We start from the raw sequence: 11,384 nt of genomic DNA, 5'->3' as shown, positions 1-11,384 counted from the left end.
CAGATGATTTTTTAAATTATTATTATTATTATTATTATTATATTAAGATTATTCTTAACCTCTTTATATATTTAAAGGAACATTGAAGCCACAAGAATTCATGCCTTTTTATTTAAAAAAAACCTAGCACTGCTTTTTTAAGTAACATAGATCAAATCTGATTGGTCTGCAACTATGCATTGGTCCTGTCTATGCTTAAGCTTAATGTGTGTGTACATAGATATATATGTACAAAATGCATGTTCTGGCATACTTTCACTCTTGAAATCTTTGAGTATTCCACCAATTTGAACTACCTTCCTTGTATTTTTTCCTGCTTACTTCAAGAGGAAAAAAAAAAAAAACCACAAAAAAAACCACAAACAAAAACAAAAAAAACCACCCCACAACTACCACATGGTGTCACTCTAGTCCCTGGAATGAGCAAAGTTCCCTTGTCCTGGAACTGCTGCTAGCATCAGCTGCTTCAGAAAGAGAAGAGTAAATAAGAATACCTTTCTCTGCTTCCTTTAAGGAAGTTTGTATTCTAAAGGAAAAGGCTGAAACTGCTTGGAAAAGATACTGGGCTTAGGTCTGCAGATCTGACCTCCCCAGGATGCCTGCATTGCGAGACAAAAGAATCCTGGATTGATTTTGCACAAGCTCAGGCTTACCCAGCTGGTGGGGGGAGACGAGGGATGTAGGGCTCCTGTTGATTGTCCCAGCCCTACAGCTGGGATGTAGCCAGTGTCCAGCTATTGTACGTGGAGATGAGATGCTGATCTATGGCTCCTTGAAATTGCAGTACATTCTCAGGAAAGTTAAAATAAATTTTATTTTACTGACAGTGAGCCCCCTTAAGGATCTTACGCCCTCACACAAGTCCAGTGTGGCGTTTCTGTGTTTTACTGCTCTCTACCTGAACTGGATTTTGGCCCTTAGCTTAAGAGCAGCTCTGGCACACTAGATTTAGTTTTGGCAAGCAGTACAGAAAACCTCAGTTCTTTGCACTACAAGTACGTGACAAGTGCCACAGGGATGTTGAGGCATAACACAGAAGCAAGCCCCTTAGAAAATATTATTTCCAAGCATCTGAAAAGAAGGGTCAAATACAGGAATGTTTATATACATATATACACTAATAAAGAACAGGCTGATCCTTTTAATTAGATTATACAGAAATCCCAAAGCAATAGTAAAATTTTTACTGTGGCTTATCTCTTTTTTCCCCCTTAGGGTTTGCTAGATTATGTGCTGATCCCATTACTTTGTGTTTCTAATAATAGATGTAGGAAGCAGGAGAAATGATAATGGTACCATTGTTGCAGGAAGGCTACCTCCTTCGCAATATAATCCCCCCTCACCACCACCTCCACCAGCAACTACTCTTCAGCTGGAAGACATGGTAAGCATGTAGCTGGAACAAAACTGTATTCACTAGTGAGAAAAATGAGCCTCCTTGGTTGGAGCTTTTTTAAGATAAATGCCATAGCCCATGAATAGAAGGAATTTGGAGACAGTCTAAGTGTAAAAAGAAACCTATGGGTATGTTCAGACTGCATTGTGAAGTGTGTATGTATATGTATAAAACATCAATTCACATAACCTATGGGTATGTTCAGACTGCATTGTGTAAATGAAGTGACTGGGGCACAGCTGCTGTGACTTGCTATACTTTTCATTAAGCTCTGTTTTTTATTTTCGTGAAAATGCGTTAAACTAATGGTCACTATAATAAGCAGAATTTGCTCTCTAAGGGTCTTTCTGGAAAAAAGCTGTTTTGAGTTTTTTTGCAAAAAAACTGAGCTTAATATAATCTGAAAAGAATAAAAGCTGGCTTGACTTGAAGCTTCTTTTTAAAAAGTGTAACATATATAGATACTGAGGGAACTCAGCTTATTGTCCTGTCACGTCAGTTTAGCCAGATCATTATCTAGTAGCTTGGATGTTCTGGACGTGCCCTGGAGTCATGCTGAAGATGTTGCCACTGTAAAACAATTTCATGCTAGAGTACAGGTTAGAACAGAGAAGATGTGCTTGCTTCTCTTCCTGATTTTTTTCATTCTAATAGTATCAAATGTTATTCACACTGTTTCTATGATTTTTAAACAAGTATTTTTAAATTAGCCAGAAAACACTAAAACTAGAGATAAAATATCTGCAAAGAAGTTAAATTTAGAAGGGTAATTGGAATAGTCAAAAAGATGACTACCTAAAGAGTAAAACTATATTTTCTAGAAAGTTACACTCATTCTTTGTAAACTCTGGTTTCATTTACAGTTTTCTACCCACCTGGGTCATGCAAGCACTTCTCAGACCAGGCTAGATTCTGATTCTCCAGTAATCGTCACTAGCACAGCTGCAGGATCTGGTGTGGCATCAACTCAAAAACTGGTAACATGCTAAAATTAACTTTTTTTAAGGCATAATTATAACAAATACTAGTTTGGGTATCGTTATTTCCATATTTTTTCAGAGCAACACAAGTATGTAGTTGAGGAAACTGCCATAGAGTTTACATAGCTGTGTGAAGACACTAGCTTGCAAATGCTCATTAACGTTACAGGGACCCATTTATGTTAGGAGCAGTTTTAAATTATTTTTGGAGGGAGGAGAGGGAAGTGTGACAAAATGAAGAATAGAAGAGTGCACGTACACTTAAGTATAGCGCAACAGGAACAATTGGTGTTTCATATGATACCATTTTATTCTGGAAAGAATATGCTTTGCTTTAGCATCCTGCTGTTTGAAATGTCTTTCTCATTCCCTCTTCTGTATTTGTTGCTAAACTGTCCTTTTTACTTTTCTCTACTGTCTTCTGCATTGCTCTCCTTTCTTTTTCCTATGTAATACAGTTTGCTACTGTATTAGCTGTCAGAGAAAGATGCAGCATTTTACTGCATGGAAGCTTTTTTGTATCTGCTATGTCACTGCTAGAAAGATTTTCCAGGGTGATGGAAGTGCCTGCAGCTGTCACTTGAGTATACAGCCAGTGAGCAAAGCTAAGCTATCCATGCTGCTTAATTTTTGTCAAATTAGCCTTACTCCCCTCAGGATAGAAGTCACTTGCTTGAAACACTATCTCAGAGTGGAAAAAGATGGAATAAAGCAGGTTGCAACTAGGTGGAGCAAATTCAGTTGTGTATAACATAACTAGATTACCTGCAATATCCCATGTTCCGTTTAGGCATGTGGCTTATAAAACTAAGCAGACATACGAGAGCATTGTAAATACTATGTTTAGAATTTTTTACCAACTAATAATTTATTTGTAGCCCATGGCGAAAGTAGTAACATCTGCTCAACAGAAAGCAGGAAGAACAATCACTGCTCGAATCACGGGCCGAGCTGATATGGGACAAAAAGCCAGAATTTGTGGTAGTTTAGCAGTGATGGGAGTTGCTCCACCCATGAGTTCAGTCATTGTTGAAAAACATCATCCAGTCACTCAGGTAAGTGTTCTTATTACCACACATCTGGTAGTTAAGAAAAGTGACCACTGTAAAGAGATATTAGACAAAGCTCAGATTTGGGTCCTGTCTAAAGTAACAAACAGTACTGTCTTTGGGCTGGGTGGAAGGCACTGGTGAGGAGAGGGAGTAAATATTGCCACTTTAATCTATTTGTTTTGTTTCTGTAGTACTTATTCCACAGGTATAGTAGTCTTGGCTGTCTCTTTCATGGCCAGCTCTTCTGTGAGTCTTCCTCTTCATAGAAGTGGTCAGTTGGTACAGCAATGTTTGGTGTCATCACCATGCAACCACAGTTTAAAGACAAGCTTCATAGTACATAGCAGGAAGAGTGACTGAACTGGTAGAGATATAGATTAGACTGACAGGCTGAGCGTAGCAAATAACTGGGGAAAAAAGTAAAACCCTTGTCCGGAGACAAGCAAATTCATCAAGCCTGCTGCCTGTTGTATTTTGAGTCTTACCTCCCCACAAGGTAAAAGACAACTGTAAACAGTGGCCTAAATGGCCTAGGCCATTGCTACACTTTTAGACCAATCTGAGCAAAAAACGGTTTTGACTGGAGGTGTATGAAACAATAGAAGATTTTTTTTTTATATATATATATATATATATTTTAACCTGTAAAATAGGATCTGAGTTTCCTCTGTGCTATCTGAAAGTCCAGATTCTCTTCAGTGATACTGCCAGAACAAGCAGAGCTAGCTACATCAGATCCTTTAATTTGAGCTGGAGATACTGGTAACTGTCTGTGAGGGATGTTCTGCTTTCACTCATTTCCTGCAGTGAATCAGAGCCCTGTGGCAGGCTGCACATTGCTTTCAAGAATTTGGGCTCCTAAGCAGAAATTCATATTTAAATTGAATGTCCTTAGGGGATTAGAGGTTTGGTGTGAGACTTCTTTCATTAAGAACAATTTCTGGATTCACATTGTGTGACTAGTGTGACAAGTGAAGTAAAGTACTATGACAAGTAAGTAAGTCTTTGGTACACTACTGTACCAAAGACTGACTTCTAAAAATGTAATAAATGTGACAGTCCCAGAGATATATTTAATATACTCTTTCTGCAAATAAATGCCTAAGTGGAAGTCAGTCAGATTGAAGTATTTCTCTTTAATTAGTCTGACAGGTGAGAGAGTTTACCTTGATTAAAAGCAGAATGACTGCTGTTTATTGCAGTAAGGTGGCTAGTTTTTGGGGGAGAAAATCCATTGTTGTTAAATAAATGCAAACCTTTTCCTTTCAGAGACCAGAGACCTTTCAGAGACTTCCTCATAGCAAATACTGAACTTCAAAAGGAATGTTGGCATTAAATTAGCACTACAGAGGAAAATTCTGAATAATTTGGTAAAAACCAAACAAACCAATCCTGAAATAAGATTGAGGTCATAAAAGCTCAGGGTACCTAGTTAATTGGAAGTTTAGCACTTTATGTTCTAAAAAGTATATTACAGATAAGGAAGGAAAAAAATTACTGTTTAAAAATTCTGTTGAAGTAACCCTCCCCCTTTTTTTTTTTTTCAGAAGTATATTTCAGTTTGCTGGATTGCAAATCTTTGTTTAAACCACAGCTCACTTAGAGCTATTTGAATGGGACTTTTTTTGTATCGTTAAGTGTTTTGATGTATTTGATTACTTTTCAGCAAACCATATCCCAAGCCATTGCTGCTAAATATCCTCGAACTGTGCTCCATTCTTCTGGTTCCACCACTGTGAGACCTGCAGGACAAGTTGGGCGAATGCTTCAGGGCCAAACTCATACCAGTGTTCAGTCAATAAAAGTTGTTGACTGAGCGAATATCTTTCTCACCGGTGGGGGTTTTTATCAAGGTACAATTTAAACCTCTTCCCAGTCTTGAGATTTGATGTAACAAGGCCTAAAGTATGTATCATGTTTTTACCCTTTTCTAAAAAAAAAAAAAATTTTAAAGTAAAAGTGCTTTTGTAGTAAACATCTGGAGGGGAAAAAAAGAACTTGAAATGTTGTTCTACCTCCAAACTATTTGAGAACTTATTTTATTAAGATAAACATTTTTTATTGAAGGACTCTTTTGCACACTTTTAAATAAAGGATAGAATGTGATTTTTGTCTGAATCTCTTTGTTTAGTTCCAATGTTACTAACATCTACTTTTAAGTGAAAGTTAAGTTTATTTTTGTTACATATGCTTTTAGTTGCTTATGCAACTACATGTAGTTGGCATGCATTTTAATTATATCCTACCACAGCATACTTAAATGAAGAGTAACAGGGTGGTAGCCTTCACACCCAGGGTGTGACTTGGGCCAGGTGAGGTACCAAGTTCATCGCATTGTTAAACATTCTCGTTTTCCAAGCTAATGTTGCAGAACTTGATGCATACCTGTCAGGATCTAAGAATTTGTGATCTTAAATCCCTAATTCCAAAACCTGAGGATTTACCAGTCTGTTCTTCATACTCCCGTGATGCTCTGCAGCCATGTCAAAACAGGTTGCACACAAGAGGGCCGTTAGGCATCAGACTTCAGACTAAGATAGAGATCATAATTTTTTTAGTACAAACAATAAGATTTAGTACAAAATAATGCTAGCTATATATAGGTAGACAAGGCAATTCAACCTTCTGTTACATGATAAAACTATTGCTATTTTCTTATAGAGAAGACTACAAAGATAGATATTTTACATAATTTTTCAGATGTGAAATATACTCAATAATGAGAAAACCTTTAAACATGTTCAGCAAGACACTACCAAATATTAATTCAAGACATGAACAAGAAATAGGTAAATTGCTAAATATGTTAAGTATTAAATATCAAATGTTCTTTTCTGAGTATGTATACAACGTTATGCCATGATAAAAAAAATTCTGCAGCCAGCCACACATGACATTTTTGTGTATTTTCACTACACAAATCAAATGCTGAAGAAGAAAGACTTGTCCTACCCCTAGCACTAATTAAACAAGAGGAAAAGCCCACTTCAGACAGGAACACTATAATGCTAGCAAGACTTTATAAAAACCTGAATCCCAAATGAGACCTATTTCTGGAAGTGTTGATTTATACACATAATTTTCACTTATTAAATTTAATTTCTTTCAGGTAGAAAACATCTCATTTACATTTCATGTCAAACACAAAATAGCTTAATTTGCAGTTCCGATACAGAATTAGTGTATCAATGTTAAGCCAGGTGTAGAAATTGTAGGGGGTGGGTCCTGCTTAGCTGCACAGTCATAAATTGCCAGCCATTCACTCTTAAATTCTTTAAATCATTGTATAGCAAGCATATGAGAGAGAACTAACCAATATCTCAGCAGTGCAAGTTCTTCTAGCTTGGAAAAAGTTGTACAATTTCAAAATAGGTTTTTGTTTCCAGAAAAGATATTATTTGTATTTGAAAGTCACTTTCTATCTGGCATGTAATTCCATCATATATGCCATGTTTTATTGATGAACTCATGAAATTGCACATTTTCTGGAGTCCATGTCAGTTCTACTTGCAGCTCTGATCTTCTCTGTGAAGAGGAGAAAACGCTTGCTTGACATGCTGTACTTTTTACAAGGTCAGACTAATCTAACTGAAGGATAGCCAGTCACACTTTAACCATGTTTGCAGGGCAAAGGAGGGAGGCAAAGTTTGCACATTTTTATCTTCCTTTTAGAAATCAAGTCTCACTTAAATGCTCTTCTTCAAGCAACCTCACCCCCCAGCAAGGGCAGATTCCCAGAACGGAAGAGACTGTCCGCCAGGGTCACACCTTCCCAGCACCAGCAGGGACCTCAGCACCACATTGCGGTCTCACAGAGGACGGTGTAATGTGCTCTGTACACCACAACTTACCAGCTGAAGGCTGAAGTCCTGCTTCCACCAGATCTTCATAGATATGCTTGACAGGATTCTGATGAGCCAGCAATGTACCGTGTAACCAGATGAGCAACATTCTGTTTCCATGTTCCTTATAACTTTTTTTCCCTGTGCAATACACAAAGCATTTGTCTGTTCCATATGCTGGAAACAGTGTATTTTATGCTTTTGCACTTTTAGAGTTCCAAGAGGTTTTAAAACCTACTCATTTACTCTTATTTCCTTTCTCATCTAGAAACAAAATGAACACTGAGACTTACAAAGATTAAAAAAAAACCAAACAAAAATTCTAGTTTTATCCTAAGGCTACTGTAAAGGGTGGGGAGAAAGCTAATACATCTTAGAACTAATTTTTTCCTTTTCATTTTTGCTCAACATGTGGAAATATACCCTGGAGTAATAGTAAACAAGTACAATGCGTGCTATAGAAATATTGCCTTCCCAGCACTTGAGGTGCCTGAAACCAGAAACTGTGGTTTCATAGCAGCTGTGAAGACAGAGTGTGAACAAGGTCTTCCTGTGTCACAAGGTTCCCCAGGTCCTCACTTGCAGCGTGACCGGCAAGACCCTTCCATGCTGCTTACCGCTCCTATTCTTGATTTCCAAAGATGAAGGCCAAGAGGAAGAACAGAAGTGGCCTGTACTTCTACAGCACCACTTCCCAGGAACCAGGGACAAGCCTTGTATTCGTTCACTGCTCTTTTTCATAATTTAAATAAGAGCAGTATGGCCAGTGTGTATCAGTGATACATAGTTTAAAAAACAACTCTACCTTGTGTTTTTTATAGCTTATATACTATGTCTAGCCATTTAGATACTGTTACCTGTCCATTGTTCTTCAATAGCTTTAATTTGTTCATCCGTGAACTTCCAGAACAGGGCCAGTTTTTTCCATTCCTGGGGTTTTAACTGGTTGTATGCTAGATTCCACAGGGAGGAACGGATTTGCTTGGTCTGTGTACTATGATCTTGCTTGAAGGACAAGCCAAAGTCTGAGCCAACATCACTATGAGCTAGATGTTCCTGAAAAAGAAAGCAGATGATAAATTTTGTAATGAAGCTGGGAACCTTTGCTTAGTGAGCAGTGAACACTATGTCATACGTAGCTACTGCCAGGTGATTTGCTCAGTGCAGGTAAAGGAACCACATTTGGCTAGTAGAGCTCTTCAGAAGATGGCTTAGCATAGATGATGTTATTACAGTCTTAACAGAACAGAAGCGAAGCCCTCCTGTGTCTATTGCTATGTCTTACTAAGTTAAATGCAAAATAAACCACTTTCTCTGGCACTTGATACACAATAGCTAGTAACAGCAAGTACTGCGCCAGCACTCCGGTGCTCCTTGGCTCTGTCTACTTTATATGTCACATTTTGAACATGGTTGGGTTTCATCCACAGTTCTTACTCTTTCCTCTCGCTTCTTGAAGTGCTAGCCTCTGCCCCTTCAGCTCTGCTTGGCTGAAGCAGGGACTACCAGGTCATTTGATGGCAGCATGAGCCATTGGGTTTAGCATGCAAAGCCCCGTTCAGCAAAGTGTCTAAGCACCAATAAGCACATGCACGTTGAACCTGGATCTAGTTTTATTGCCTGCATAAGCAAAATCAGATAGATACCAAAACCGCAAGCATTTTACCCTCCAGATTAAAAGTGATGTTGCTACCACATGAATGGTTCGCCCGAAACAGGAGTGATGGGGTTGCTTCTTGTTTGGGCACCTCTGCAAAAGTCACGTCTAGCCGTGATTTCAGCCCTCGCTGAGCGGTGCCCAGGGAAAAGCCTCATTGCTAGTGTAGGTATGCTCAAACTACTATGATATTTCATTTTGTTTATGCGCTAGTCCTGTTTCAAATCGGTCTCCAAAGTGAAAAATGTCTTCAGGAAGTCGATACAGGATTACAAAGCAGATACTAAGCAAAAAAGGAAATGGCAGCATGCCACATTTGAAAAGTGCCAAGCATAAAAGACTCCATTCCAGATTAAATTCAGAAAAATACAACAACAGGGTTATTTCTTAACCTTATGAGAGTCTTGCAAGAAAAAAAAAATGAAAATCTTAGTTCAATAACTAAGCATTGTCATGTATGTTTGATTCCATTTTTCTGGTGCAGACTCTATTTTGTGCTTTCTGACACAGGAAAGGTGAGGTTTAGGACATTCTACAAGACAGCTTCAGGCTCTCCCCCGTTCAGTGTTTCTCTTCTGAGGTTTTAAAAAAAAACAAACAAAAAACAAAACACCCAACCGAAAACCCACAAGCAAACAAACGACAAAAACTTTTTTCTCCTCCCTTTGCAGCAGCACAGCTTCTCTTTGCTGCTAATTGTGTGTCCAGGCAATGGCAGGGTGGGACAGTAACAGCAGCCCTCAAATCCAGTCAAAAACAGGCTGGGCAATGATAGGGAGGGGTTAGGTAGAAGCAGTAAATAGAAAAAATGGCAAACGGAGAGAACAAGACACTCACACACATTAGTATCACGTGCACTTTCTCACAGCAACGTGACATTTCCTTTCGTAACTATGCCTTGTCACAGATGTGACAGCTCAATGTAACAAAAAGACAGTTCTTACAATAATGGTTCAAAATGCTGTAGTTTCCTGTATGGTAACACCACCTGAACAATGTCATATTCTGTAACTGTAAGATCACACGACCTGAACAACATCATATTCCATAACTGTAAGATCTAAGCTGCTCCCAAAGGCTGTGTTCTTAGCTTCAGGTAATGGGATACAAACGCTTAGGTTTCTATTTCCCAACATCTGTGGAGCTCTTGCAGAAAATCATCTGCTTAAACATCTTTTCTTCTTCTCAGGCAATTCAGTAAACAATACCAAGAGGTTAGGAGCATTACGGGCTCACTGCTGTCAGACTTGTCATGTCTTTTCTGGCAACAGATGACTTCACTTCTAATTCCCCTTTAAGCCAAAAGAAACAATAAGATACCTGACAGCTCCAGCTGAACTGATGCAAATCAAATATGCACAACACAGGGAGTTTGTGGAGGTGTTTTTCATGGGAATTAATCTAGATCTGTGATTTACCAGCACAATGCCCTGCAAACATTAAGTAAGTGTCACGGATTTGGACACGCAGGGCCGGAGCAGGTTGGTAAAAGACCGGCTAATTCATGTGCCTGCACTCGGGCAGGTTCAGTATGCTTATACGGCCCAGGAGGCACTTGGCTAACCTGGTAAAACAAACACTCCCTAGCAGGAAGCGGAATGAAGTTACAGATTTGTGTGGCAGCTCAGCAATGAGAGCACAAGAGCTGGCACTCAAGTGAATTCCTCTCACCAGTCCTTTTGCCCCGGTTTGCTAGCTCTGGTGCTCACAGAATTACTTGCTCAACATAAATGAATTGTGTTAGCATCTTCCTTCTTGCAGGTTTTACGGTGGATGCTGCAAGAGATGTCTTTTACTGCCTCACTAGGACCAGTCTGCGAACAGTGTATTTGAGAGAGCTTGGGGATTTTAAACTGTATTGTGTCAAAACCCAGCAAATCTAATCAATTCTGAGGGAGCCCACATAAACCTGTGGCTCCAAACAAGAAAAACTGAGCAAGCCAATACAAGACTGGTTTATGGAGCATTAATATGCCCTAAAATGAACTTTCACCATCCTACAAAATACCTCCCTTTCATCAAGTGTGTAGGTATAGCAGGTTCTTTGTGGCTCATTGCTACAACTGTCATTGATGGCATAAATAAACTTTCTCAGTTAAGACCCTGTGACATGAGACGTCCTGAATTTTCAAGACCCGTTTGGGCTGGGTCTGAGTTTCAAGGCACGTCTCTAGAATGGGCCTCACCAGCACCCCAGCTCCAAATACTCCTTTGATTTTAAGAGGTACTAAGCTTTTCTTGTTCAGACACTTTCCGCCTATAAAGTGTGTACGGATTCATAAGTGACGTTGGATAGTCAACGCGGGCCAAAATAATTGTCATCTACACTTTAATACATCTGACTCTCAGCCCTTTAGGGAGAGCCATCACTAAGCAGCCTACATTTAAATAACAACTAGGGAAAGGTTAGAAATTCAGACAATCAGGTCAATCTAAGCCGTGTCCTTCACACTTGTT

The 11,384-nt window shown here is 39.0% G+C and overlaps 2 protein-coding genes across 2 annotated transcripts in view; one reads left to right on the top strand and one right to left on the bottom strand.

Moving 5' to 3' along the window:
* The window catches only part of POC5 (POC5 centriolar protein), a 26,285-nt gene extending 20,797 nt beyond the window's left edge, over positions 1–5,488 (top strand). The window contains exons 8-11 of the mRNA XM_009280308.2: positions 1,266–1,384; positions 2,260–2,373; positions 3,255–3,431; positions 5,095–5,488. Coding sequence (XP_009278583.1) covers positions 1,266–1,384; positions 2,260–2,373; positions 3,255–3,431; positions 5,095–5,244 — 560 coding nt within the window. The 3' untranslated portion in view covers positions 5,245–5,488. The remainder of the gene's footprint in view (positions 1–1,265; positions 1,385–2,259; positions 2,374–3,254; positions 3,432–5,094) is intronic.
* A 351-nt stretch (positions 5,489–5,839) lies between these two features.
* The window catches only part of ANKDD1B (ankyrin repeat and death domain containing 1B), a 34,164-nt gene continuing 28,619 nt past the window's right edge, over positions 5,840–11,384 (bottom strand). Inside the window, exons 13-15 of the mRNA XM_019472352.1 lie at positions 8,128–8,326; positions 7,280–7,411; positions 5,840–5,901 (exon numbers count right to left, since the gene is read on the bottom strand). Coding sequence (XP_019327897.1) covers positions 5,840–5,901; positions 7,280–7,411; positions 8,128–8,326 — 393 coding nt within the window. The remainder of the gene's footprint in view (positions 5,902–7,279; positions 7,412–8,127; positions 8,327–11,384) is intronic.

This window comes from Aptenodytes forsteri, unplaced genomic scaffold (assembly GCF_000699145.1).
Source record: "Aptenodytes forsteri isolate BGI_AS27 unplaced genomic scaffold, ASM69914v1 Scaffold387, whole genome shotgun sequence".
In the NCBI taxonomy this organism is placed as follows: domain Eukaryota; kingdom Metazoa; phylum Chordata; class Aves; order Sphenisciformes; family Spheniscidae; genus Aptenodytes; species Aptenodytes forsteri.
Note: the sequence above shows the minus strand (reverse complement) of the source record. Positions and strands in the feature narration are given on the sequence as shown.